This window comes from Suillus clintonianus (genome assembly GCF_016758775.1).
Source record: "Suillus clintonianus strain FC179 chromosome Unknown DEU56scaffold_2, whole genome shotgun sequence".
NCBI classification, from domain to species: Eukaryota; Fungi; Basidiomycota; class Agaricomycetes; order Boletales; family Suillaceae; genus Suillus; species Suillus clintonianus.
In genome coordinates, this window is record NW_024539226.1 from 635,687 (window position 1) to 662,948 (window position 27,262).

The following is a 27,262-nucleotide window of genomic DNA, read 5'->3' on the forward strand; positions in this document are numbered from 1 at the left end:
GGAGCCCTGCTGAGAGGTTGTCGTCTCCGAATTTTGGGTATTTGAAAATTCCTGTGTGATCTTATCGAATTCTCCTGCAGCAGCCTTTATATACGTGTAAAGGCTTGCGACGTTTGATACCAGATTTATAGTCGGCTTCAATCTTCGGGTGCAAGAAACCTTGCAAACAGCTATTTCCCACCCACGCCATAAGTGACGCATTACAACACGGTGGAGGTATCGGTTTTACATTCTCCTTCGGCCGTTGTGGCCACCTCTGATGCATATGCCGTGACCGCCCTTGAAACTGACTGTACTGATGGTCGTTATTGACACTCTATCCCCCCCAGGAGCCGCATCCTTCGCCCTCACGTGTTTTGCCTAACTTCATCTCCCTATCCTAACTGGACATGGGGTCTGATTCAATGCCTCACATTTCTCTTTCGGAGTCTTTCCCATGCTGCGCCGGCTCATCGGATGGGTCTCCAGCTACGTGGAAATCTTTTGAGGGATAATTTCTCCGGCTGTTACACATGATTGCGTCGCGATAGCCTGTAGGGGGGGAAATATTAATTGAATGTTGAAAGATTAACGACTTAGATAGATGATGTATTAAAATTAGGTGAAAGGCTGAGTGATTTGCATAATTCGAGGGTGCAATGCTTGGCTCTACCAGGACTGCGGGGTAGCACCACATTTTCAGTTGTTGGCGGGGAAACTAATCGACGACAAATGTATAGTACCGCCTGAACCCAGTAAGGTCCTCCCTAGGATATATACAGAAAGGACTAAGGAAGTAAAAGGGAGATAGGCATAATTAAGGTTTTTTGCGTACGTAAGCAAATGTCAGCGTTTTTGAACTCACCAACTCTCGCGTTGAATCACATGTAGGATACGACTCTTCACGAAATTTCAACACAAGGTTGTTGCTGAGCGCCGACTATGATGGTAGCTTTTCGGTAAAGGACCTAACCATGGCTTCGAGTTACCAGCCGCGAATGGTATGTCATTCTCCTTTGTAGTTGAGACGACTGAATGTATTCAAGTCTGGGCAGTCTCGCGCTACCAATCAGCGATACCTTGTGTCGTAGGGGCGGCCATCGTGAGGATACCAGCACACACGATCGGGAGATGATGCCCGTGGCATGTTCATCAGTTGTGTTCACTCAGCTGGAACCACTTGCTCTCTGCACTTCGGGTTTGCTTTACACTTCTGTCTGGGGTAACCATCAACTGCGATAAGGAAGGGACGTGATTCACCAGACGACGCACGGTGCTGCTCATCGATGGCAAGATAGAAGTTGGAGATGCGGGCCGGTTTTCGATTAATGGAAGATGGATGTAAATAGTCTCTATGTAGTATAACGTTATCAAACGCGTTGCAGCCTCGCTGCTTTCCTTTTGCTATCACTTCCTCATGGGTGCAGACTCCGACAAAGGACTTGATGCTGCACAAAAAGGCTGCACTTTGCCATTTCTTACATCCCTCGTTCACGACAAACCCACCGGATCATCGTACCCTAACGCCAGAGAGGGTCCACGGATCAAAAACGAACCCTGACCTAGTCATTTTTTGACACTAAGTACTCGGAAGTTTTTCTAGTCATTATTCTCTTTCCCTCTGTCCATCGATCACATAGGCGGCTTACACGGCTGTTGAATGTCTCCTCCTGAAGGACAGGTCGGGGCTTATCCCAACACCGTCTCCCAACAGCAAGACACTGGGCAAGCATTTGTTACCTCTCCTCCTATGTACTTCTAACCTGTTTTACTTAATTAGCAGCCATGCAAGTCCAGATGACAGACTACACTCAAAGATCGTCGAAATACTTTCATCCACCAGTAATGACTGCGTGATAGAGTTGGGTTACCCGCGCATGATGGAGAAGCTACGACAATCCATACTACACGCTCAGTCACTCCAAGAGGACAATGCGAGACTGTATCAAGATAACTGCCACCTCACCGCAGCCACTCAGATGCTCAAAGAGCGCATCGCACATCTCTTGGCTAATCCGAACGCCCAGCTGCAGCAATTCTCTCTCATGCAAGAGAGGATACGTACTCTTGAGAACGAACGGGAATCTGTACTTCAAAATAACCAGGATATTCTCATCAGTATCAACAAAGGCACCTCACACCACCTTCTCGCTCAGGAACTCGAGCGCATGAGGGCACGAACCAATCACGTTCTCAAAGAGAATCAAATTATCCAGAACAAATACATGGAGCTCAGTGCCGCACAACGCGGCCAGATGTCCCCAAGTGTATTATCTCCCTCAAGTTAGACTGTTTATGTTCTCTATCCCCCAGCTTTTCTGATTGCGCATTACAGATTCTGTCCCTTCCCAGCCCAGAATCCTCACCCCTAGCGATGTTGGTACTTTCTATCTAATCTCACAGTGCACGAATAATAGTATCCTTAGGTTCATCAGCGACAAGCGTCTATCGAAGGTGCTTCCAGACTCCAGCCTTCTCGTTTACCGCAGCAACAATTTCAGCAGCAAGCACAACATGCACGACAAATGCAACCGCAGGTTCGATACGCCCTGCCACCTCAGCAGCTGCAACATGCTCATCAAGTATACGCTCAAAGAAGGGTTTCTGACGGCGTTCAAAATGTACGTCATTCTCCACTGCTTGTAGGCTTTAAAGTAACCACTGTACCAGCCCTACCCACCTCACCAACCCGCGTCGCTCAGATGGACGGTCCCACCACCGGCATCCGCACCCCCAGTGTTAGGAACCAGGTCGCCCACAGACTTTCCACACATCCCTACTCTCTCAGCCCCAGTTAATTATCGCCCTCAGCGACCACTTTACACCTATCCGCTTACCCATACGTCACAAACTGGCTATCAAAATACATCAGCGCCACTCGTGCCTTTCAATATGCACCCCAACTTGCACAGTGCACCCCCGACGCCACGTCCTGCTCTATCTATAGATCTGACCGGGGAAGATCTGGTCGAAAGGACGAGAGAACAACAAGCTAGAGGTGGGCGGGTTGATCAGCCTAACGGTCTGAAACGCACAAGTTCTGCTGTGGAAGGTACACTTTCGCAGGCTATTGAGGCGATCAAGAGACAAAGGACCGCACAGTCCACTCAGTCGTCTCAGGATGCTATTGTCGACACGAATCCTGAACCCAAATCAGCCTCTCCGGACACTGTAGTTGGTTCAAAACCAACTTCACCAGTCTCACCCTCGCTTCCTGAGCCACTTGCTCAAGAAAAGATGGACGCGGCCACAGAAGGCCAAGTGGCCGTCGCGAATGACGAAGTTGCGATTGCAGTCACGCCTTCAGACACTGCAGTTAGCTCCAACCCAACTTCGCCTGCTCAAGAAAAGGCGTCTGTCCCACCAAGTGGGGATAATATGCGATCCGTCGAAGACTGTGTCTACATGATTTACGAGCCAGATGCTGAAGTAGCCAATGGATACTTCTGTGGCAGATGCCTGTAAGTCAAGCATCCGTTTTGAATATTCGCAATCCTCATCCTCCCTCCCCAGTGATCGCTTTGAATCGAATATGGTTCCCGAACCTCCGGATGTGTTGGTGAATCCAAAGTTCGAAGATCTCTTGATACATTGTACGAAGGAGCATCCCACGATCTGGGAGGACCTCCGTAATAAAAGAGACCTTGAGGCACTGGCACCACCCTCGTGACTATTGTTCCTTCACCTTTCATGTCCCTACGATAGTACGTCTTGCACATATTATTACTTTATATCCACTAGAATCATGATAATTCTAATACTATCACACATCACCACATGTCAGCCATGCATACACGTTGAGCTGTCTCAGCCTTGATTCAAATTCCAACCGCCCATGAGTCAGTTCTACAGTTGTTCATCTCACACGTCGACTACGTTATGTTCAACGCCAGCCAGCCGACCATCGACATCGTAGTCGATCGGACTACACACGCTCTTGGCGAGCCAGCCGGTGCGATCCTCGTCGGCGTGTTCATACAGTTTTTCTTCCAGGGCATCATCGTCATCGAAGCTGGACAGTACTACGAGGTGTGTTATGAAGATTCCTGGGGCCGCAATCTTTTTGTAGCTTTTGTCACGTTGCTTTCTCTGTGAGTGCTTGGTTTGGTTTGCGTTGTTGTGCGTGCTTAGTGTTTGTTTGCGGAAGTACCCAGACGGGGTTCGAGGGATATATAGCTTGGAAAGCTAATGTCGATCGTAGGACACTGGTACGTCAACGTACGATCATATCAGTCTCTCCCAAAAGGCTGACTTCTTGACATTAGCTGATGATCCCTCGAGCATGGTTTGCGCTCTTCCTCAACGGCTTCATCAGCGGAATAAACAAACTCTTCCTCCTCCGACGCTGCTGGCGGGTATGCATTCCAAATACCAGCTCTAGCACAAACTCTCAATTTTTGCTATGTAGGTTACGAAAGGAAGCTGGTGGATAGCCGTGTTGTTTGGGTTGACGGTAACCACATACGCCGCGAATATCTTGATCGTACGTGGTTTACCTTTTCAGTCGCAGAAACGTTAATGATGGTATGGTATATTCAGGCGGTGGCATTTTCACGTTTGGGCGTCGTCAATCCCAAGCCTAGGGATGTTATAGTACGTGAACGCTTGTTGTGGATTTTGCATGGTGTTCAATTGCGTTTTTAGCTGAGCGTCATCGCATTTTCTTATTGGACCACAGCAGTGCTCGGTAGGTCTCGGTGAATGATCTTATGTCCAGGATTGATGACATTGTTCTCAAAGTGATCGACGTCATCCTCTCTATCATTCGTGAGTCCCATTTCACATTAGGCAATACCTCATTCGATGACGATCCCTTAGTCGCTTTTTTCCTATGGAAAAACAAAACCGGCGTACACCACCTCGACAGAGCACTCCTGCGGTTCTGCGCTGTCGCCACAGAATCCGCAGTCTGGCCATCATTGTGCGTCGCCGTTTCCGCAGGACTTTTCTTCTCACACAACGTACGTATACATACTCCATCGCACATCAACAAAAAGACATCCAACTTTAATTACACTCTAGGCAAACGCCAACCGTCTCGTCTTCGTATTCTTGCTGCAAACAGGAAAACTCTACACGCTATCGATCCTCCGCACCTTGAACGCAAAAGTCAAACTGCGAGACAGGATGAAGTCAGACGATTTTGCGCGAGGCTCGTTGGGGAACTGGTCGTGGCGACAGGCTGGAGGGGTTTCTGAGATGTCTATGGATGCAGCGGTGAGTGAGCCGTGACTTGGGGCGTGCGTATGAATGTGAATGTTTGCGTTCAGCATTCGCGGTCTTCGTTCCGGGCTGTAACGAGTGGACGCCCGTTATCGATCTCGATTGGTCCGGAGGAGAGGAGTGTTGCAGATAGTCACGTGTCTGTGTTTGACCAGCACCTTCGGTCGCCGATGCCAGGCCATTCGAATTCAATAGACTTCCGTTCGGCTTGATGATTCGGAGTGGGCTGCTGGCTGAAATTTGTTTTGTGAAGTTGACACTCTTCTCTGTTGTATTTCTCCTGGAGATTCGGATGGAAAAAGTATAAGCACCTAATTATACATGGGTCACTTTTGATATTGTCCATCACACTTGAACCTCAAAGTCAATGGCCATCTCGCGTTCGAAATGGTGCGCAGGCTGCGATGTGCGAGGTTTACAACTATCTTACATGTCATTGATACAAGAACGGGAAGTAATCCGAGGGGTATTCTAGTGGCCACATATTGAGGAAATGAAAAGTAAAATATCCGCGACGCCGATTTAGAAGCAACCACACAACCGACCGTTTCCATGCTCTCCAGTGTTGACCTGCACTGCGGGCGGTTGTGAATCAGGGTTTGTCGAAGGTGGACGAGAAGGAACGTAGTCTTCATCAGCTATCCACTCCCCGCTGTTCTTGGCAGGAGCATCTGCTGAAGCATTGCGCTGTAGATAGATATATAAAACAATGTATGGAGAAAAAATAAATCAAACATACCTCTTTACCCTGCGCGAGAGGAACATCGACAATAGGCGGCAATGCATGACCTGTACGAACGGGCCACCAATTTGATAGGTCGTGCAGACGCGCTTTGAAGGATTCCGTAGTGGGCAATGTTGGTATGGGTCGAGCCTGAAACAAATGTAAGTTGAAATGTGATGAGAGCAGTCGGCACTTGCATTCTCGTGGGGGTTCATACCTGAACTGCCCTGAGCCAAGGGTAAGATGTTGCGAGGCAGAGGGGATGTAGCAGGGAACTGCAAGAAAATTGTCGAGACGACTGAGAAGGAAGGAGGTAAAAGAGACGTACATCCAGGGGATCACGAAGCACAGGAGGAGCTGCGTTTGTGCGAGAAGAGGAAATGAATTTGCGAAGGTAATGGAAGAAGGTGGGTCGCTGTGAGCGCGTGGTAGGGGAAGGTTTTTGTTGCCGATGAGCGAAATATGTGGTAGGCGAGATCACTGGTTTACGACGCCCAACACGAGGTGTTGCGTTGGACTGTAATACTGGCATTTGATGGAGTGGTATAGGTGAGTAGTTGATCACGTACATGAAGTAAATCACTTGTCTGCAAGAGAATGTTAGCGCACAAAAGGATAGGTGTACGCGCGTGGATGCATACATTAGGCTGCGCTTCTTGTGCAGGACAGATATTGGCAAGGATCTCGGGTGGAATATCGTATATGTAGATGTTTGCGTCATCCGATCCCGTGCAAGCCAGCTGGTGTGAGTTGGGTGAGAACAGGAGGTGAGCGGACTCGGAATAGATGTCAAATGAGGCGAGAAGCTGGCGAGACTCGAAGGCCCAGAGCTTGATGGTATAGTCTGAAGAAGCGCTAGCGAGGAGAGTGCAATCAAATGAAAGTGCTAGACTAGAGATACTAGCGCTGTTGGTGTGGCCTTCGAAGGGAGCTCCAACCTTCTCTAGCGTCAATGCATCAAACTCATAGATCATCTGAAGAAAAGGAGGAGGTTCATAGTCCTCGGGCTTGGTTGTGGTCCCGACGTCATCCTGTAAATAATTAAATCCGGCAGCGATGATGGTTCTGTCGGTGTCGTGTCGGTCGGTCGTCCAGACCATGGGTGTAAGTGATACTATCCAGCCACCACAATCCGGGGGTATGGTGACATCTTTTTTCTGGGCTTCGACATCCCACACCTCAAGCCAGCTATCCACACCTGGCTTGAGTGCGAGCTTCTTCGAGTCTTGCGAGAATTGAGCCGATATCGCGAATCCCCATTTCAAGTCAGCAATTTTGAACACGAGTTTGCCAGTGTCCAATTCCCATATCCGCACTGTGCAATCGTTCGACCCGCTCACTAGTAGCGTGCTATCGGCGGATATATCGATGGATACGATTTGTGCTGAGTGACCTTCGAATGTTCTCACAATCCCTGTCTTGACCTCACAAACCTTGAGCTCCCCGGCCTGACTATCATCTCCACTAGTAGTGACAATCCATTGACCATCCTTCGATACCCTCACAGCTAGTATTCCATGCTCACAACCCCGTGCCTCAATCTCCTTTCCAGTCCGCAGATCCCATTGCCGAGCGGTCTTATCCATAGATCCGCTGATCAACCGTTCGCCATCCGAAAAGTAGCAAAAGGATGAAACGCCGTGATCCTTTGGTTCACCATTCGGAAGGGTGCGAGTGACTGGTTCATGCCCTTTCAACGTCATGACCGGTGTGAGAAAACTATTTGCTGCTACACCGGATAGTTTCGAGCTGTCGGAAGCCATGGTCGATGTCTTCACCGAGTATGTTGGTTATTTCTATGTGTTCGAAGGACCACGCCGGTGAGCTCTCCTTGTGTGCTGTTGGCCTGAAGATGGAGACTTTGAAGATGCCCAACTTTATGGACTACTGCTTTCCCTACTGAAGTCGAATGTTAGCTGACCCATGTTGCAGGTTCAGATGGGATCATGTTACCAAAAGGTTGACTGCACTTGTCTGAGAATGACGATGGGCATATGTGTGCATCTGCCCCCTTTTAAGAAGCCCTTTCCTGTGTTTGCTACAGCATGTGCTTTTTTTACCCCTTCCTTTTCAAACCTGCCTCTCATGTTCCAGCGCATAATGTTGCCATTTTTGTGTTCAAGCACCCGGGCCCCAGCCCACACAGCCTGTATTAATTGCTGTAGACCGCTGAGCGCCAATTCGAGCGCTGCATGCGTCGTCTCCCACACTCGAGAGCACCTGCCAAGTCTTACACGAGTATCTGGCTTGGCCAAATCCGTCCTGCTACATCTTCGTTACATACTAAAATGTCGAATCCCATCGCACCTGCATTCCCACTTCGTTCACGTTGTGCGAATACGAGGAGGACAATGGCTCGATTTGCGAGCACTCAAGGTAAGTTTATTATGAACGCTCGTAGTCTTGCTGATATATGTAGCTTCACACATTCGCCAGCAGTCCAAAAATGTCGACGATGAGCCTAATGATGGACGACAAGTACTGCAAAAATATGAACGGTCTGAGGTGTCATCAGCGCGGGAGATGTCGAAAAATGCTCATTACAGGCGGCACTAGCAAGGATGAATCCAGCGTTTGCATTGCGCGAAATAGATACATTAAACCCAGAATACAGTAAGAAAAATAACCAGACACGCCAACTCCTACACTTGAGTCATGCATCTAACTTTTGTCATCGATATTATAACTTGACAAGGACAACTTGAAGGATACACTTTAGAAAGGAAAACAAAAACAAAATATAAACTTTGAACAAAGAACTGATGTGCTTTGCGGGACTCATAGAAAGAGTCGGAACAGCTCCTCGCTGAGGTCGGGAGCGCTTAGCTCAAGACGAGTAGTATTGGTTTGGCTACAGCTTTAGAAATAAATAAACCGTCCCTACTGTGCTCTTGTTATAACTTCCAAGTAACAGATAACACCCCTTCCGGCAACCCGTATCAAGTTATGGACCCAGATCAGACAGCTGAGGCTTCAACGCAAAAGCCTCCTCGAGTGACGCCGGCAAACAGCCAGCACCAGAGACCAAACCTGATCAAACCCCGAAACCGTCCGCCAACCGCTCAGAACGCCAGCACCTTCAGTCGCCGATGCCGATTCATTCGAATTCAACAGACTTGCGTTCGTCTTGATGATTCGGAGTGGGCTGCTGGCTGAAATCTGCTTTGTGAAGTCGACACTCTTCTCTGTTGTATTTATCCTGGAAATGGATGGAAAAAGTACAAGCACCACCTAAATGCATGGGTCATTTTTTGATGTTGTCCATCACACCTGGAACTCAAAGTCAGTGACCGCATCTCGCATTCGAAATGGTGCGCAGGCTGCGATCCGTGAGATTCATAACTGTCTTACATGTCATTGATACAAGAACGGGAAGTAATCCGAGGGGTATACTAGTGGCCACATATTGAGAGGTCAATGTTGACGTTATAGCGCATATGGCAAAAATAATACTGGAAGATATCCGCGACGCCAATTTAGAAGCAACCACACAACCGACCATTTCCATGCTCTCCAGTGTTGATCTGCACTGCGGGTGGTTGTGAATTAGAGTTCGTCGAAGGTGGACGAGAAGGAACGTAGTCCTCATCAGCTATCCACTCCCCGCTGTTTTTGGGAGGAGCATCTGCTGAAGCATTGCGCTGTAGATAGATATTAAAACAATATATTGAGAAAAAATGAATCAAACATACCTCTTTACCCTGCGCGAGAGGAACATCGACAATAGGCGGCAATGCATGACCTGTACGATTGGGCCACCAATTTAATAGGTTGTGTAGGCGCGCTTTGAAGGTCGTGGAAGCGGTGGCAGAGGATTCCGTATTGGGCAATGTTGATATGGGTCGAGCCTGAAACAAGAGGTGGGGAAAAGGCAAATCCCGGATATCAAGCTCGAATTTACATAAGCTATAAACCTTAATATACAGCCACTTGAAGTTTCAAACACGACGTTTTGAGTTTCTCCATAGCGCCGTCAGATGAGCATAGATCTGTTTGTTGAAAACCAAAAGTGTGGTCTTTTCATTACTTTAGAATGTATACAGATAGTCTTTTTAATAAAAAGCGCGCGTGGAAGGGCGCTGCCCACTAAATGAAATTTTCTGGGTGTAATTTTGTGAACACGTGACCAAAGTCATGCGCGTCGATATCAATATTCCGCGTCGTCGCGTCTTGATCTCCTTTTACGCCAACTCATGACCCACCCTCATTCAAACATTACATTTGCATAGACAGGTCCATCAAGCATTATGTATTCTACATGGTTTGCATCAAGTTACGTGAATTCGGCTCCTCATGACACCGACGAGAATGCGCATATAAGCACTGCATATGCCATGACACACACCGGATCAACGGACTCGGAAGATTCAGATTCAGAAGATTCGGACTTCTCTGCACATTCCGCAAGCCCTTCATTTTATATTCGACCCACTTATGATACAGACAGCACCAAATATTCGGACGATCACTATGAAACAGACTCAGACCTGGACCTGGACTCTCTGAACTTCTCAGATTCTCAGATTATCGAGATTGAGGAACCACCCATCGATATCACCGCACAACTCCATTTGAATACGACCGAGTCCCTCTTTAATCTCTTCCGGTCCGGGTACCTGCAAGCTGCCGTCAGCGCTCAGAAACGTTGGACATTGTTATGTCCCGACTGCCAAGACTGGTGTCAGACCAGTGTCTCATCTGACATTCCTCTGTGGGCGCCAGGTCAGTTCAATTCGTTGAAGTGCCATCGCGGCAGTAAGAAGTGCCTTCGGACTACGGATCGAAAAAGAAAGGAAGCCGACAACGTGCCTGATGGGGCCAGCAGCGTGTTTGATGCACCAATCACACGTTCCCCATCAATTACATCAGATCACAACAGGTACGTTTAATTTCGGCTCCATCGCATCAAACAAACTGATCATATCGATCGAAATTTTCAGCCGAGTCCTTTCTCCTCATCCTGCCGCTAGTCATTGCGCTGGACTTCCTGTCCTCTGGCCACAGAATCTTGGCCCCTTCGTGATGCATATCCCCTGGGAACGCTATCATGATGGCCCGGATGGGCTCCCTTTCTTTATTGACATCACACAACCAAGTGCGCCTCGGGTTCGATCAAAGCGTTGTGTCCTGTCCACCTTGATCGAGGGTTCGCCCTGCAATGAGTGTACTAATATTACAACAAATATCGAACGCCTTGCAGAAAGCGTGCGGGATGTGAAGCCTCACACGAATTACAGGTATACAGGCCTTGCACGTATGCAAGATATCGCAAAGGGCTATGCCGATCAAGCTCGGCAGTTGAAACTGCAGGTAAGTTTACTTTCCGTTACTTATAGCATGTGTCCTATTAACTTCACTCAGGGCCTCAACGCTTCTCGCGAGTATATAACTGCTCTATCCCAGCTGGACGATTATCACCGCCTCCTCATGGCGATTTCGGAACACGACATCCCCCGCCTCCAACAGATTATCACCGTCGCCTTGGGCAATGGCGCCAGCGTCCGGGAGATAGTCAACAAACTCGAGGACGCTCTGGAAGGTGTTTACCGTCCACGTGGCTATGGTGCCAGTGATTTAGACATAGCTACACTCGTCTACCGACTTGGAGGACGACAGCTTCTCTTCGCGCTCAACCACAAGCTCAGTATTCCCTCTCTTCGCACCCTTCGCACCCGAGCTGCTTTCACTACCATCACCCCCACCATCGGTCCTATTCGTGATGACCACTTCGACGCAAATATTCATTCTGTCATTATCAACACACGCACCGGTATGACCACACTCCGCGGGGTTAGCATAATGATAGACGAGATGGCTATTGAGGAAATGGCGGTTCATTACAGCAAGTATAATAAGATAGGCGGCCTCTGTTGGATGCATTCTCACCTCATAGATCCGGTGCTCAGGACTTACGACTCCGCTGTTGCAATAGCGCAAAAAATCCACGACAAAGAGGTGCACCTCGGGAAGGAGGTCACTGTGATCGGCGCTGCGTGTTTCGGAGAAGACGAGCTGTACCCCATTCTAGTCGCACCCACTTGCAAGACGGAAGGTGCCTCTGACATGGAGGGTGTCCTTGGTCGTGCCTTAAGGCGCTGGAAGGCAACTGGTGCAGACCAGACTGTTGGACCCGTTTGGTCACTCGCAACCGACGGTGATGCCACTAGGCGCGCAGCGGGCCACAAGCTCTTCGTGAAGAAGCCCTTATCCCCAGAGTCGCCGTTATACGGGATACTCAACAATATGCCTGGGTTGAATACGTGGACAGGGGATGACGAAGTCACTCTAGACTTCGATCCGAAGCATATTATGAAGCGTAAGTTTTTTATATATCGTGTTTCGGTCTTCGAGGCTCACATTTTCTTTAGGTATGTGTACACTTATACGGTCTCCCTCGGGTATCACACTCAACAATGGACGAATCATCAACGCAATGATGCTCGCTCGATATCTCGTGTGGCTGCCTGCTTACGACGAAACCAGTGTCACGAAGCTCTTGCATCCAGATGACCTGCAAGACGTTCCCCGAGCAGTCGAACTAATGCTAGCTATAATCGAATTCTCGAAGTCACAGCGTTCCCTCCTCAACGACTCATTCACTTCCGATGTTGACAGACACGCCGACTTAACCTCCATCATCCTCCTTAGCGATGTGATCGAGTCGTACCTCATTCCCTTTATCAACGTCAATCTATCCCTCACCGAGCAGGTACAGTACCTCAGTCGATATGCCCACCTGTCGTTCGCCCTCTTCCGCTCTCACCGTCGTGGATTCATGTCAAATCAACTGTACTACGACACCAACACATCAATCAAGTGCTTTGCATTCGGAATAGCTAAGCAACAAGTCCTTGATCCGCACGCTTCCTTTTTCCTCGGCGACTCTGGAGACGATCGACTAGAACTTCATTTCGGTCGCACTCGGATGATAGGTGGCCATAACTCCGCGTGTACCTTTTCTCAAGTGATTGATCGCTTGGGCGCTGCCAAAGACATTGATGGAGTATTCAAGCGGAATCCTGACCTCGACCCAGGCCACCGCCGCCTTAGTCTGGGCACCCGAGTCGAAAACGTAGATCACATCAACCGTGACATGTGGAAGGGTGATATGGTATCTGGGCGTTGCGATCTCCCGACTGCATGGCGCAATGGCCGCGAAATGGCTATTTCTATACTTAGCGCTTCACAGATCGATCCCGTTCATTATTCCTTCGCCGAACTCTTCCGTGATCCGGGCGTCGATATGCTACGCCCTTTTGGAGAAAACAAGTACTTTGGGGTTTCAGAGGCGGATGAGGATCCTGAGATGGCAAGAGTTCTTGCTCAGAGGTATATTTGTTCAGTCTGGTTTCTGGATGTAGCTCACTTGTTCGCACTATAGCTCTCTTGCGCCAGTCATTCACAGTGATACAGTGCTACTCCCAGCTGACGAAGAAGCCTCTGAGGAAGCCATGCTGACCTTCGAGGAGGCGTTGACCGCCGAGTCTATTACAGATGCTCCCCCGACTCAACAGTCTCCCCCTCTGATTGATCCATCTGCGCCTGCATTGCCGGATGGTCCAGGAATCCGTCCCGACGATTATGTCTTGTTCAAAGACCGGTGGATTCACAAACAGACGGTTTGCCGCCTCGTTATTAACAAGGATTTCATTTCTAAGTCGAACAATCGTCTGGAGCGGGTTCGTGCGGGTTACACTAAGGTCAACAAACGAATCGATATGTCGTCTGGCCGCATCACGCATCACAACTCATTCCTCGTCGGTGACATCTTCCTCACAGTTCTTCGTTCAGGTCGCACACTCTCTATCGGAATCGTTCGTTCAACACACCTTGGATCCAACAACGTTTCTCACGCATCAATGAATATCGCGGTAATGAAGGCCTCACGAACAACCGTTAAAGTGACCGGTCAGCTCTTGACCCTTGTTCCAACGCGTCCCTCGCCCAAGTCCCCTTCTTTATTCCTGTGGAATGGGGGCTACGTGAAGGCTCGCTCTATCATCCAAGGAATGGCAGAGTTGACGGAACGCGCTGTAGTTGTCAGTGTCCCTGGTTTTCTAGTCGAACCCGTTAATCCCGAGCCGACGTTAATCCGGCTTCGGGACGACATCGACAGTGATCAGTTCGTGGAGATTAAAGGTGGGCAAAGCACCTGGCAAGTTCATCGAGACGCTCTTCAAGCTGCTTGCGACCTTCTGTGGGCGAAGGCTGTTGAATGCAAAGTCTCCCTCAAGTCTATCGCGAATGTTACACCTTCGGACCCCACCATGTTTCCCTATCGATCATATGATGGTATGTCTTCCGTATTTTGATTATTGTGTGTATATCTAAAGCTTCTTTTCAGGTACACCAGCTATCATATCTGTCGAAGCTGGTAATCTACTTTCTGTGTCCGAAGGCGAGCGCATCACAACCTGTCCCCTCTGTCTGGCGAAAGTGGCCGACATTCGTTCTCATGTCGGTCAGCATATACTACGTGCATCCTCAAACACACCGGAACTGGTTAGTCTCAAGGAACCGGTATGTATTTATTCTATACTAGTAGATTACAATTGATCGATTTTAAAAAGGTTGGCAATATTCTACCATGCGGATTCTGCGGCCGATCTGGACTTCCGGAGTGCGCGATAACCATCAAGTTTCCTGCGAACGGCGCCCCAGTTTGGGAGACGAAATGCGCCTACAAGCACCAGTTCAAATATGGATTCGCGGAGCAAGGGTCGAAGAACAAACCTTGCAGGAACGTACCCTTGAAATGCGGTCTTTGCCACCCACTACTCGCCCCTGAACCCGGCAAAACTTCGCGAAGAGCACCAGTTGTTGCCGTCGAGAGCATCTGGCGCTATAACATGCCCGCACATATTCTTAGCGAGCATGAGGAGTATGCTGTTCCTGGACACAGAGAGGTTGGTGTTTTGTTGCCTGATAGTGTCTGGAAGTCTATGGAGTTGAACGACCTCGAACTCACCGCTGCTCGCATCCCGATGGAGAAAAGGTCTTTATATGGCGCTCCAGGGAAGGAAAACATCCCTGCTATTGCTTCGGGTTCTCGCTCCCTCAAACGCTCTGCAACAGAGTCTGCAGGATCTATCCCTTCCAAACGTGCTCGTACCACTATCCAACCTCTTCAGACTGCACGTACTCTAGTTATTTGATTGTTCGTTCTATTGCTTTGCCTTGCTATCATGTTTTGATCCGCTCCGAGTCGTTGATCCGTTGATGCCATTTTATTCAGATGCTCTCAAGTCCGTCGTAGTACCTTTAACGTCACTTTTTCAGCGCTTTGTATTCATGTACCCGTAGTCTACAATTGTACTCTAGACTACGATACCAGTTCAAGTTGTACGCGCACATCAATCCAAGTCAATTCGCATTCATTCAATTGCATAAATTTCGGTCTTTGAGTGACACGACTACATACTATATATAGTAATATTAACGTGACGGTAACGCAGTCACGGTGGTGGTGGTGGTGTGGCAAGTTTGTCCAGGTTGATATCGGAAACTTTAATTTCCCCCACCTCTTGGCCTGAAACAAATGTAAGTTGAAATGTGATGAGAGCAGTTGAAACTTACATTCTCGTGGGGATTCAGACCTGAACGGCCCTGAGCCAAGGGTAAGAAGTTGCGAGGCAGAGGGGATGTAGCGGGAAACTGCAAGAAAATTGTCGAGACGACTGAGAAGGAAGGAGGTAAAAGAGACGTACATCCAGGGGATCACGAAGCACAGGAGGAGCTGCGTTTGTGCGAGAAGAGGAAATGAATTTGCGAAGGTCATGGAAGAAGGTGGGTCGCTGTGAGCGTGTGGTGGGGGAAGGTTTTTGTTGCCGATGAGCGAAATATGTGGTAGGCGAGATCACTGGTTTACGACGCCCAACACGAGGTATTGCGTTGGACTGTAATAATGGCATTTGATGGAGTGGTATATGTGAGTAGTTGGTCACGTACATGGAGTAAATCACTTGTCTGCAAGAAAATGTTAGCGCACGAACGGATAGATGTATGCGCGTGGATGCATACATTAGGCTGCGCTTCTTGTGCAGGGCAGATATTGGCAAGGATCTTGGGTGGTATATTGTGTATGTAGATCTTTGTGTCACCGATTCTCGTACAAGCCAGCTGGTGTGAGTTGGGTGAGAACAGGAGTCGGGCGTAGTATTGGATGTCAAATGAGGCAAGGAGCTGGCGAGACTCGAAGGCCCAGAGCTTGATGGTCTGGTCCCGAGAAGCGCTAGCGAGGAGAGCACAATCAAATGAAAGTGCTAGACTATCGGTACCGGCGGGGTGGCCTTCGAAGGGAGCTCCAACCGTCTCTAGCGTCAATGAGTTAAACTCATAGATCGTATTGATGGGAGTAATTATATTTCCGACGTCTCTGATTTTGGCATTCGCGACGATGGTTTTGTCTTTGGTTGTCCAGAACACAGGCGACATCGAATATGACCAGTGGCTACCGTGACGTTTCGGTATGCTGACATCCAATTTCTGGGCTTGGACATCCCACACCTCAAGCCAGTTATACACACTTGGCCTGAGGAGTGCGAGCTTCTTCGAGTCTTGCGAGAATTGAGCCATCCCGAACCCCCGATTGATGGCATTGTCAACAATTTTGAATACGAGTTTGCCAGTGTCCAATTCCCATATCCGCACTGAATCGTTCGACCCGCTCACTAGTAGCGTGCTATCGGCGGATATATCGATGGATGCGATTTGTCCTGAGTGGCCTTCAAATGTTCTCACAATCCCTGTCTTGACCTCACAAACCTTGAGCTCCCCGCCCTGACCGTCATCTCCACTAGCAGTGGCAACCCACTGACCATCCTTCGATACCCTCACGGCTAGTATTTCCTGCTCACAAATACCCCACGCGTCAACCTCCTTTCCAGCCCGCAGATCCCATTGCCGAACGGTCTTATCTATAGATCCGCTGATTAACCGTTCGCCATCCGGAGAGTAGCAAATGGATGCAGCATTGCGACGCGTCCATTTCTGACCATCCGGAAGGGTGCGAGTGACTGGTTCATGCCCATTCAACGTCATGATCGGTGTGAGAAATCTGTTTGCTGCTGCACCGGGTCGTTTCGAGCTGTCGGAAGCCATGGTCGATGTCTTCACTGAGTATGTTGGTTATTTCTATGTGTTCGAAGGACCACGTCGGTGAGCTCTCCTTGTGTGCTGTTGGCCTGAAGACGGAGACTTTGAAGATGCTCAGCTTTATGGACTACTGCTTTCCCTGCTGAAGTCGAATGTTAGCTAACCCATGCTGCAGGTTCAGATGGGATCATGTTACCAAAAGGTTGACTGCACTTGTCTGAGAATGACGATGGGCATATGTGTGCATCTGCCCTCTTTTAAGAAGCCCTTAAGTTCCTGTGCATGCTACAGCATGTGCTTTTTTTACCCATTCCTGTTCAAACCTGCCTCTCATGTTTCAGCGCACAATCTTGACATTTTTATGTTCGAGCACCCCAGCCTGTCGGAGATCTTTTATCGGCATCATAATGGTCACGTGTTATGATGTGCCTCAAAATAATTTTGATCTGATTATGATGCCCTAGGCGGAGTTTTAATGTCGTTCTGATGCAAGTTCTGATGCGATTCTGATCCGTGCTAGCCTTTGATATGTTAATAATAGAACCAATCGATCAATGTTCGATCAACACTCGTTCATCTGCTACTCATACTCTCTTGTTCCCCATAATAATGCCTAAGTTGAAACAAAGAACATCCGACCTTGTGACATGTGATCAATGTGGGGCAAATGTCCGCTCATGTGGGTTAGTATCTCATTCAAAGTCTTGTGCAAAGAAAAAACAGGAACGGCTGGAAGACGCAGAATATGCTGATATGGTTCGGAAAGCTGAAAAGAAGGGTAGGCGCTCCAATCAGTTGTCTGATGTGCTTCATAGATTGATGACAATTGTTCAACAGAGCTTCGAAAGCAGCGTCACATAGTGCGCAATAATCTACAATGTTTTGAGGATGTGCAGTCGTCTGCTGCAGGTGAGTGCTTATGTTTTTAATGATTGTGCTGCACTTTTTATACTAATCATGATATAGTGGACACCACTGCTATCTGGGCACCAGACAATGGTATATTTAATTCAATTTCATTCACAATGTACTAACACTTTGTGCCGCCTGTCAGATATTAATATGCAAAGGTCATCACCTCAACAACTCCCACCAATAGACCACGACGTAGCATTATCCGACTCCCACAATGCTGGTCCTGACTTCGATGATGCTGATCACGGTCCCAATGAACCAGCTCAGGAGCTCGATGATATTCGAGTTGAATACCATCCTCACAGCCAACTCCCTTCCACTACACATCGCTTGTCCGAGTTCTCCCGTAGCTGCCCGACAGAGGATTATGTACCTCATAACAACTCACCATGGGAGCCCTTTCGCACGCAGCTTGATTTTGAGATTGCACTCGAAGCTGCCATGACGAAGGATCAGACCAATTGACTCCTTGATCTCGTCCATCGCTCTGCCAGTGGCAATGATTCCTTCACGCTGCAAAATCACAATGAAGTTTGCTCGCTGTGGGAGCTTGCTTCGCAGCGCTATACCAAAGTAAGTAATATACATTGTGCAACTACAACTAATCATTATAATAAGCTGATTGCATCCTGCGCAGTTTCAGAATGATAAAGTGTCCGTTCCTCATGGACGAGAGGTGTACAAATTCGAGATGCATTACCACCCTCTCTGGGATTGGGCACTTGACTTGTTGCAAGACAGACGTCTTGTACCTCACTTTGTGTTCGATGCTCAATGTCTTTCAAAATTTAATGAAGAGAGGTTTGTCCACTTCATCAATGAACCATGGACTGCTGATGCCTTTTGGAGCGCACAAGTATGTATTGAAGCTTGATTCTGTTGTTTATGTACATTAATAGTATATCACCACTGTTGTAACTAGTCACAGCTCCCCCCGAATGCCAAACCGCTGGCCTTCATCCTCTATGCAGACAAGAGTAAATTGTCGTCTTTTGGGAGCCAAAAAGGCTATCTGATTATCGCCCGCATTGCCAACCTGCCCATTCATATTCGAAATGGTAATACTGCCCTCGGAGGCGGCCGCATTGTTGGTTGGTTGCCAATTGTTGGTGTATCAGGCACTTGTTTTGTTAGTAGCATCACTGATTATATTGTTGATTCAGATTGTTGAAAATCAGGAGCACGCAAAAAAGAAGAACTACATAGACTTTAAGAATGCCGTGTGGCATACGTCCTTCTACCAGCTTCTCGCCTCGGTCGTGAAGCTCTCAACAACGGGCTATTGGTTTGAATGTGGGGATGGCATCCAGTGTCATCTCTGGCCCCTTATTTTGATCTTGAGCGCTGATTATGAAGAACAGTAAGTCTACATTAGTTTGCTACATATACTGTATTGCGAGGTTGACATCACATTGCAGATGCATCATGGCGTTGATCCATGGACTTAAGGGAAAATTCCCATGTCCAGTGTGTTTGGTTCCGCAGGATGAGCAGTCTGTTCTCCATCCCCACGAGCTGCACACAAGTTGCCAATCTAAAGACACCCTCCATACTGCAAGATTGAGGCCTTCCGAGAAGGAAAAGGAGGATCAGCTAAAGGCTTTCTCACTCCGAAATGTTGAGGTATTGTGCTGTTTTTATGATATCTATGGACACGCTCATTATGTCATTGAATTGTTAGAATGTCTTTTGGAGGATTCTTTACACAGATGTTCATCGCACTCTCTCTGTCGACCGTCTGCATACATATGAAGAAGGACTATGGGGCGACCATCTGTGGAATGAAGTAAAGTTTTGGATTTCGGACCTCGGGCGGGAGGCAGCCATTAAACTCGACAAAAAGTATGTATTGGTACTACAATGTATTGATGCTAGCACTGACTTGTGGCCTCAGCTTCGATGCGCTGCCACAATGGCCTAATCTGACCCATTTTTCATCAGTCATGGTGGTGGATTTCAATGACAGTACTGCTCTTGGGGATCTATCAAAGGTGTGTCTATACATTATAGCATGATTTGCGGTGCTAACACAAACTTAGATGATTATATTTGCAGCGCAGGATATTCTCCACCTGTCCTGCTGTAAACTGGGACACCTACTACTACGATGCATCCGCTACTACATGGAGCTTGATATGTACACTTCATTTGAAGTCCAAACAGAAGATACAATTTCGGCAGGAAGGTTTGCCCTGCAAAAATTCTCAGAAGTGATGGAGGTAAGTCACCGTATTTGTTCAAATATTGTCATTGATGATTGATGATTCATTATTGACAGGAATACATTACTGAATCACAGCCAGAAACCTTCAAAAATTGGAACTTTCCAAAGAAGCACTTGATCTCGCACATATTCAACGATATTTTGGCTAAAGGTGTGACATGTAACTACAACACGAAGCCAAATGAGAAAATGCACGGCTCTTTGCGAAAAATTTACCTTCAACACACAAACTTCAAGAATGTTGCTTCTCAGGTTCGTCACCTATATTGTCTCACAAGTTCAGTCTAACCAATTATAGATCCTGCGCTATGATGAATGGCTTCTGACCTCAACATCTATGCACACCAAACTTGATGAACTCGACGAGTACAATCAATGAGATACTCGTGATCCCGACACCAATGAAGCCCTGGACGACACTGGAATCCCTGAGCCAGGGACTATACATGCACATTTAGGTTCAAAGTAAGGTAATCACTCGTTTTTGGACATCATGCACTCCCATGGGACCAACAGGGCTTTTGCCGACTTTTGGATGAAGCTTAATGGCTTCCTGAATGGTTTTTTACCACAAAACAATATTCACTTGCCAGACGGAAGGCGCATTCACCTACGCGCAGAGGATATGGTATGTTAATTTACCTCACCCAATTGACAGTACTGATATTTTCTATCAGATTACAGAGTTTCGGTTCTTGCACATAAACTATGAATCAATGGTTGACTGGCGCCTGCACCAAGACTTGCTTCGGTGCAACCCGCAATTCTATGGATCACCAAGATACGACTGCGTCATGGTGAAAACTGCAGACAAGCCGTTTTTCGCTCGCCTTGTATACATGTTCAGCTCCTCAACTGGCAGTGCTGATTTCCCTCTCGCCCTTATACATCCATATGATGTTGGTATTGCCAGTAGTTGTCGAAGACGAGATGATGATATCGGAATGTGGCATGTGCGAGCCAAACCTCGCTCATCCTCCGAGATCATTTCTGTCCGGTCAATCGTTCGGGGTGCTGCTCTTGCCAGCAATCCTGAAACACCTGGAGATTACTTTGTCATCCACACTGTGGACACTGACATTTTCCTTCGAGTCAAGGCTCTCCAAGCTCAATTGTTATGACCAGGCCATTCTCATCACTAGTATGTTCCAGCATATCCTTAGAGATGCAGGTGACCATCTCGTCTTGATACCCATCCCAAATCAAATCCAGCACAATCACAGCCCCTACTCTGCGAATCCTAGTATCACTGTAGAACCCCCACCACATCCATACCATCGATCTCACCATCGCTACACTTCATCATCCCTCAGTTCTGCTGCTCTCCCTCCAGGCCCCCTCCCTCCTCCCCCATCCACTCGTGGTGTCCGTCCTCGCTCAGGCAGCTTCAATGACACATCTTATCTCATTGCACCCCTCCAGCCACCTTCCAAACAACCTCACAATGACCGTGGCGAATATGGCCACAGGCCTCCACTCTCTGTAAGTTCGCTCTCATACTACCTTTTTATCTTCTCACATTCTCCAGGCTACATCCATGTCACGCAGTCGCATTTCTAAAATTGACCCCCACCCCCAACAGCTTCCTCGAATTCAACATCACCTCACGATTGGTCCTACTCATAAATCTCGCTCCAGGTCCAGCAGCCGATCCAGTGTCTGTCATACATCGAGGACCTCCTCCTTGATGCTTCCACTGATGAAAGGGGCACTCTGAATGCCCGTGACCAACAGCCAGTCTCCCCGTGCCGTATTGGCTGCCCACCAGTCCAGGGGTATCCCAGTAGGTCCATTAGATCGACCTGGTGAACTCAGGACCTATCGAACCCACATTTTTGCCCCTCCCATCGCAGGCGCCCCCCAAAATAAGGGAAAACCAGGGTCTACTGATGCAAATGTGGGTGGCTATAGCAATGCTAGCACAGCTCAATTGCATCGTATGGATACCATTCCTGTCGGTGTGATTTCTGGGATGCAGAGACAGACACAGTCACAAGTCTTTCCAAGCTCAGCATCTTTCTCAGCACCTTTAGTGATTTTGCAGGAGAAGAAACATGTTGGTGTGTCTGCAAAGGACACAGATAGAGATTGGAACCATGACCCCCCTCCCTGCCTGCAATCACTACTCCTGGATGAAGACGACAGGGTGCGGTGTCAAGACAAACTGCCCCCGAGTATTGGTCATCATACAATTCTTGCAGCCACGAGACATCACAAAGGCGTACAATCTGGTGGGTGCAGTGTCCTCTGGTGGGTGAAACATCCTCCATTCTATCACCCCCTAGTTGACACATACCTCTCAGTGCAACACCTTCCTTCTCCCCACTCCGACCCCAACACACGGATGCAATACAAGAAACTGTGCCAATGTGTGTGCCAGTTTCTAGGTCCAGCTTGATCTGGCGGGTGTTTTCATGCACAGCAAGATCCCTACCCTTAAAATCTCGCTGATCCAAATCTTCCGTGGGGCGTGCACATTTGTGGCAGAAGATTCACGAAAGTGTGGTTATGGACTTGTGTCAGGTCTTTGACCAGGAGCTAGAGTCACTCCAGATTGAGACGGTGCAAAAGGAGACTATTCACCCCATCTCTTGGCCTTCACTGGTTACAGATGTAGGTCACCTTTCATACTTTTTTGGAATTTGATCTATGTATGTGTTTCTTTTAGAACAATGTCATTTTGGATGGTATGACCGACGTTCAGCTTCATTGGGGTGATTTTCAACACTTATGATATTGAGCGATACACTTGTGCCAAGTTCCTGGACTACATTTCCGACTCCATGAGTATCTGCCCCTCACCAACTGATGTCATGATCGGCATAGCTCTAGTGTATATTCTACCTCCTGCGCTCACAGTCTCCAGTTGAGTCCCACCGAGTCTTATCACACATAATCCCACTCAAATGTCTAATTGAGGCAAGGGCACCCCACCCCCTAACAAGTTTTCATAAACTCATTTGTCATATCTAGATTCTAAACTACCAAAAGGCCGATATTTTCAATAGGTAAGCCTCCACTCTTGGTACTGTGACACAGCGGTTGAACTTTATACAGTAGTTTGTGAGTGCTTGTGCCCCAGAGGCCAATGTTGGCGTCTGACACATGTATATAGCGAACTCTGGTGGTGGGAGAAATATCAAGCATCCTCGCAGGAGGATCGAGGTCCTTGAATAACTCCAAAACCACACAAACCCCCAACTGTTCATGCTGCATCTACGATGGGGCCGTCATCATCTACTCACTGCATGAGCTTCCATTGTCTGGCAGGGATTCTCAGACCGTAAGTAGACTGTAAGTGGTCCGATTCTTCCCGAAGAACAGGTATGTCTCTCAGTTACTACCTCTGTATCTACATGATTATTGAACATATGTATAGGAACGAAACGGACAAGTCTGGGAACGGCCCTGCAGGATTCATTGCCGACCTGGGAGTGGGCAATCCCACAGTTCGTAATTTTTACTTGCAGTCACACAGGGGTCTCCTCGGAAGTTCATTCATCACCATCACTCACTTTGCCGATCACTAATTGTTTATATAGCTAGCAGACCAAGTCATTACATCACACTGATTCAGAGTGGTGGCATAATTTATGGTCTGTGTGTCACAACTGATTCCCTAGTATGAAGCCTCTGATCCAGCAGGCCATGGCCAAGATCATGAAGGCCAATCCGGCATGTCATGTCTTGCGCAAGCATATCCACAAGGGTCTTCAGTTGTACTCTTCTGAGCCTATGGAGCCTTACCTCAACAGCCAACGACTTCCTCCTCACCCCTTCCGCAGCTTATTACACTCTGAGCCATTATGTTGATTGTGCGCATACCAGTGTGCCCTTAATTTTCGCTTCACCTGGACCATACAAAGCAACTTGAAGAGTCCTCGTTCAACAACCTCGTGTCAATTTACATTCACAGTTTTACAGACGTAAGTCACCTTATTCTGTCTCTGAATCACAAGATTTGATCTGTCTGCATGTTATTGTGTAGGCTCGCAATGTGTACCATTGTGCTGCAATGAACGTCTTTACCTGGACCATTCAATTTGACTTACTTTTTCGGTTACAGCCTCATGACCTTAATGACTCATACTCCTTCTGGTGCAATAAATTAGTAAGCATTTATTAGTGTCCCTTCTGTTACACCAACTTTGCGACCACATTATAAAATGACATCGACTGTGAGATGGCTTTGACTCGGTGCCCTGCAACACACCCTCTCAGATTTGCTATTTGAATCATCAATGTCTAACTCTGATTCTAGCTCAATGATATCTCGTTCAGGCTCTGAATCAGGCTCTGAATTGGAGGATGAAGGCATCTGATGGCCTGTGGCTCCACCAAGCAGAGGTGCTTCTGTTGAGCACTACCAAGAGGTACACTCTTGCTTCTGTTCATATCTGTTCTAAATATTACTAATGCACTCTATCTAATAGTACATCAAATATCTACAGCTTCAACATGGGCAGCTCCAGCTGTGGAATGTGTCTCTGAATGAGAGCAACAATGTTCTCGCTGCGCAACAGCTGAAGTGTTCTCGCAAACGCCCTCAATCGTCATCACCTAGAACATCATCAATGTCTCAATCAGCATCTGTGATGTCGTCCACACCCAGATCCGCTGTGACCTCTGTCACTTCTGATTCATCGAAGACCAATGAGATCGACAAACTTATTTTAGGTTTGGCAAAGAAGTATGCTTTGACTACCGAGATGTTTCTCCCCAACAAAGTCATTTTTCAAATGGACTGTCCTGATCCTCCAGCCGACTTCTCGGCCCCAAATCGTTATGCGAAGAAGTCTACAGAAAAGGATGCTCTCGTCACTGATCTCTACACATCCATTGACCATGTGTTGCATGCTCGGATGCGAACAAACATGTTCTTCAACCAGGTGCATAATTCTTATTAATATCTCAAGTCATTTTATTAACTAAAGCCTTGAATAGTTTGGTAGTGGAATGCAGCAAGCTCGTTCTTCATTTCTAAACAGCCTGCGCACCGTTGCAGGTGGTATATTTGATATGCCAAATGAATTCTTCATGTCAAAATACGACCATACTTCACTTCCGCAGGTCACCGGCTTAATTGGATGGGAAGCGGGCAAGGGAAATGTATATAATATCTTCAAGGCGCCCATACTTTACCCTGATTAGTGTTGCCACAGCTCAGACAACAACTTTTGAAATAAATTGACATTGTGGGCTGAATAAAATTCCTTAAATCATGAGAATATTTATGTAGGTAGATTGGGCCAGGAACCGGGGGGTTACATAAGGGCATTTTTCACAGAGATGCATATTCACATGTCTATGAAGCAACTCAGTAAAGAGTCTGGCTTTTGGAGTTATCACTGAGCTGCTTCATGGCGGGCCAACAATGTATCCTAGTGAAAAATGTCCTCAGGTAACCCCCCGGTTCCTGGCCCAATCTACCTACATAAATATTCTCATGATTTAAGGAATTTTATTCAGCCCACAATGTCAATTTATTTCAAAAGTTGTTGTCTGAGCTGTGGCAACACTAACCCTGATCACATCGTAAATGAAAAGAAAATTTTCAGAAACTGGATCATCATCGCGAAGGTAAGTTCTAGTTGTTGATGACAGACCTCACTGCTCATACCTTATTTTAAAGGTCATCAAGGTTGCAATATGCGGAAAGATGTCATTGTATCCCAAAGCACGCAGTGGACCACCTTCCTACGCCAAAATATGGCAACTCACGAACTGCACTCCTGGGCTGATCACATTTGGTGTCACATCAGTAAGATTTTCATACTCTAAATGTACAATACTCATCACACGCTGTAGACTATATTTATCCTATCCCCAGATCAGGAGTTTTCAGGCAATGGTGTTGGTGCTATTTCCTCAATCGCCTATCACTCTATCTTTCAGACAGTCAAGAAGTTCTTCGTCGTCAAGTGGACCCACCAGCACATCAAATCCATCATCGACCAAATCAACAGGTACATCTTCGATGGTTTTGTGAAGATGCAGCCATCCGATGATGCTTCATGCACCATGGAGGATGTCACTGAATCACTCGATCGCATTATGGCGGCACTTGACGCCAGTGATTCAGACTCGGAATCATTGGAATATGTCGACCTTCCAGTCCACGCTAATGAAGATACGCACCGTTCTGCTGCAACCTCTGGACCTACCAGTGTGGTAGCCATGCCCACCAACACCAACACTCTTCAACTAGAGGTTGCGGTGTGGGAGAAATCGTAGAAGTCCGCTATAGTGATAGCGTACCGATCCTGCTGGGTGTGAGAATAGTAGTCGACCCAAGGGGATAGCTCTGAGAGCAGTTCCTCAAGTATGAGCGAGGGGAACAGTGAGTAGGGAAGTGATGTGCTGGAGACGGAACGGCTGCTTGCGGGAGAATGCGTAGAGGTGCGAGGATGCGCATGGATGCGGAGTATGCGGATGCGAAGTCTAGGGAGTACCAGGTATGCGAGACGGGGAAGGTACCAGGTATCAGGACAGGAAAACAGGTAAAACGGGTAAGGTACCAGGTATATGCAGGATGCGACGGGACTGTCTTGCGAGTGAACTCAACTGGATCTAGCAATAGCCAACTGTCGATGATGATGCGAGCGTTCACGCGAGATGAGAAGGCAAACAGATGATTGCTCAAGCAAGGAAAGACAAGGTAAGACTAAGCTAGTGACTCCGCAACACACAACCAGAGAGCGAATGTAGGAAAAAAGTACTGGATATGAGTCCGCAACGTAGTATATATCATAGTCCGTAAGAAACCGGAACTGTATAAGCGAGCGCATATGTATGCGAAGTCGGAGGGGATAATATGTAAGTAGCGCTATGCGACCTCATGCATGGGAACGGTATGCGCATAGTTCTGCGAATGATCAGGATCCAGTAATAAGAGATAAGAACGCACCAGTGGGAACTGACAGATACGGACAGGATATGGACGGACGGTACGTTGCGATGCGATGCGTGGATTCCGCAACCTCGTGTGATGGTCCGCAACGGCCTGTGGAAGGTAGGCATGACTTCGTCCAGTAAGGGGAAATGGTGCCGTACGGGGCTGCAGCCTGGGCGTCTCCTACAGCGGCACCTGTCGTTCGCAGTAA

The 27,262-nt window shown here is 47.8% G+C and overlaps 8 protein-coding genes across 8 annotated transcripts; 6 read left to right on the forward strand and 2 right to left on the reverse strand.

Moving 5' to 3' along the window:
- The first annotated feature begins 1,367 nt into the window (after positions 1-1,367).
- DEU56DRAFT_766361 (uncharacterized protein) lies at positions 1,368-3,757 on the forward strand. Its single transcript, XM_041351084.1, has 6 exons — positions 1,368-1,704; positions 1,760-2,262; positions 2,315-2,355; positions 2,406-2,600; positions 2,650-3,440; positions 3,493-3,757. The coding sequence occupies exons 1-6, from the start codon at positions 1,640-1,642 to the stop codon at positions 3,647-3,649; spliced, it is 1,752 nt and encodes a 583-aa protein (XP_041215257.1). The 5' UTR covers positions 1,368-1,639; the 3' UTR covers positions 3,650-3,757.
- Positions 3,758-3,858: 101 nt separating this feature from the next.
- DEU56DRAFT_937125 (uncharacterized protein) lies at positions 3,859-5,889 on the forward strand (the record flags this gene model as incomplete). Its single annotated transcript, XM_041358827.1, has 9 exons — positions 3,859-4,070; positions 4,127-4,187; positions 4,245-4,334; positions 4,388-4,462; positions 4,519-4,572; positions 4,624-4,666; positions 4,720-4,940; positions 5,002-5,196; positions 5,250-5,889. 9 exons carry the CDS (start codon positions 3,859-3,861, stop codon positions 5,412-5,414), a joined length of 1,116 nt encoding a protein of 371 aa, XP_041215258.1. The 3' UTR covers positions 5,415-5,889.
- Positions 5,636-6,497, reverse strand: DEU56DRAFT_750833 (uncharacterized protein; the record flags this gene model as incomplete). The annotated part of the gene is made up of 5 exons (XM_041349548.1): positions 5,636-5,673; positions 5,748-5,889; positions 5,942-5,991; positions 6,144-6,201; positions 6,255-6,497. 5 exons carry the CDS (start codon positions 6,495-6,497, stop codon positions 5,636-5,638), a joined length of 531 nt encoding a protein of 176 aa, XP_041215259.1.
- A 2,905-nt stretch (positions 6,498-9,402) lies between these two features.
- Positions 9,403-9,892, reverse strand: DEU56DRAFT_906447 (uncharacterized protein; the record flags this gene model as incomplete). Its single annotated transcript, XM_041356821.1, has 3 exons — positions 9,403-9,567; positions 9,619-9,774; positions 9,851-9,892. 3 exons carry the CDS (start codon positions 9,890-9,892, stop codon positions 9,403-9,405), a joined length of 363 nt encoding a protein of 120 aa, XP_041215260.1.
- A 368-nt stretch (positions 9,893-10,260) lies between these two features.
- DEU56DRAFT_906448 (uncharacterized protein) lies at positions 10,261-15,081 on the forward strand (the record flags this gene model as incomplete). The annotated part of the gene is made up of 8 exons (XM_041356822.1): positions 10,261-10,805; positions 10,867-11,072; positions 11,127-11,236; positions 11,288-12,242; positions 12,295-13,255; positions 13,308-14,218; positions 14,271-14,446; positions 14,497-15,081. The coding sequence occupies 8 exons, from the start codon at positions 10,261-10,263 to the stop codon at positions 15,079-15,081; spliced, it is 4,449 nt and encodes a 1,482-aa protein (XP_041215261.1).
- Positions 15,082-17,773: 2,692 nt separating this feature from the next.
- DEU56DRAFT_906450 (uncharacterized protein) lies at positions 17,774-18,400 on the forward strand (the record flags this gene model as incomplete). The annotated part of the gene is made up of 4 exons (XM_041356823.1): positions 17,774-17,798; positions 17,858-17,929; positions 17,987-18,019; positions 18,075-18,400. The coding sequence occupies 4 exons, from the start codon at positions 17,774-17,776 to the stop codon at positions 18,398-18,400; spliced, it is 456 nt and encodes a 151-aa protein (XP_041215262.1).
- A 226-nt stretch (positions 18,401-18,626) lies between these two features.
- On the forward strand, positions 18,627-21,280 carry DEU56DRAFT_867752 (uncharacterized protein; the record flags this gene model as incomplete). The annotated part of the gene is made up of 11 exons (XM_041355446.1): positions 18,627-18,791; positions 18,858-19,040; positions 19,099-19,295; positions 19,354-19,558; positions 19,617-19,777; positions 19,830-19,926; positions 19,996-20,154; positions 20,235-20,411; positions 20,458-20,525; positions 20,676-20,787; positions 20,837-21,280. 11 exons carry the CDS (start codon positions 18,627-18,629, stop codon positions 21,278-21,280), a joined length of 1,968 nt encoding a protein of 655 aa, XP_041215263.1.
- A 4,354-nt stretch (positions 21,281-25,634) lies between these two features.
- On the forward strand, positions 25,635-26,393 carry DEU56DRAFT_750836 (uncharacterized protein; the record flags this gene model as incomplete). The annotated part of the gene is made up of 3 exons (XM_041349549.1): positions 25,635-25,739; positions 25,792-25,920; positions 25,968-26,393. 3 exons carry the CDS (start codon positions 25,635-25,637, stop codon positions 26,391-26,393), a joined length of 660 nt encoding a protein of 219 aa, XP_041215264.1.
- Positions 26,394-27,262: the final 869 nt, after the last annotated feature.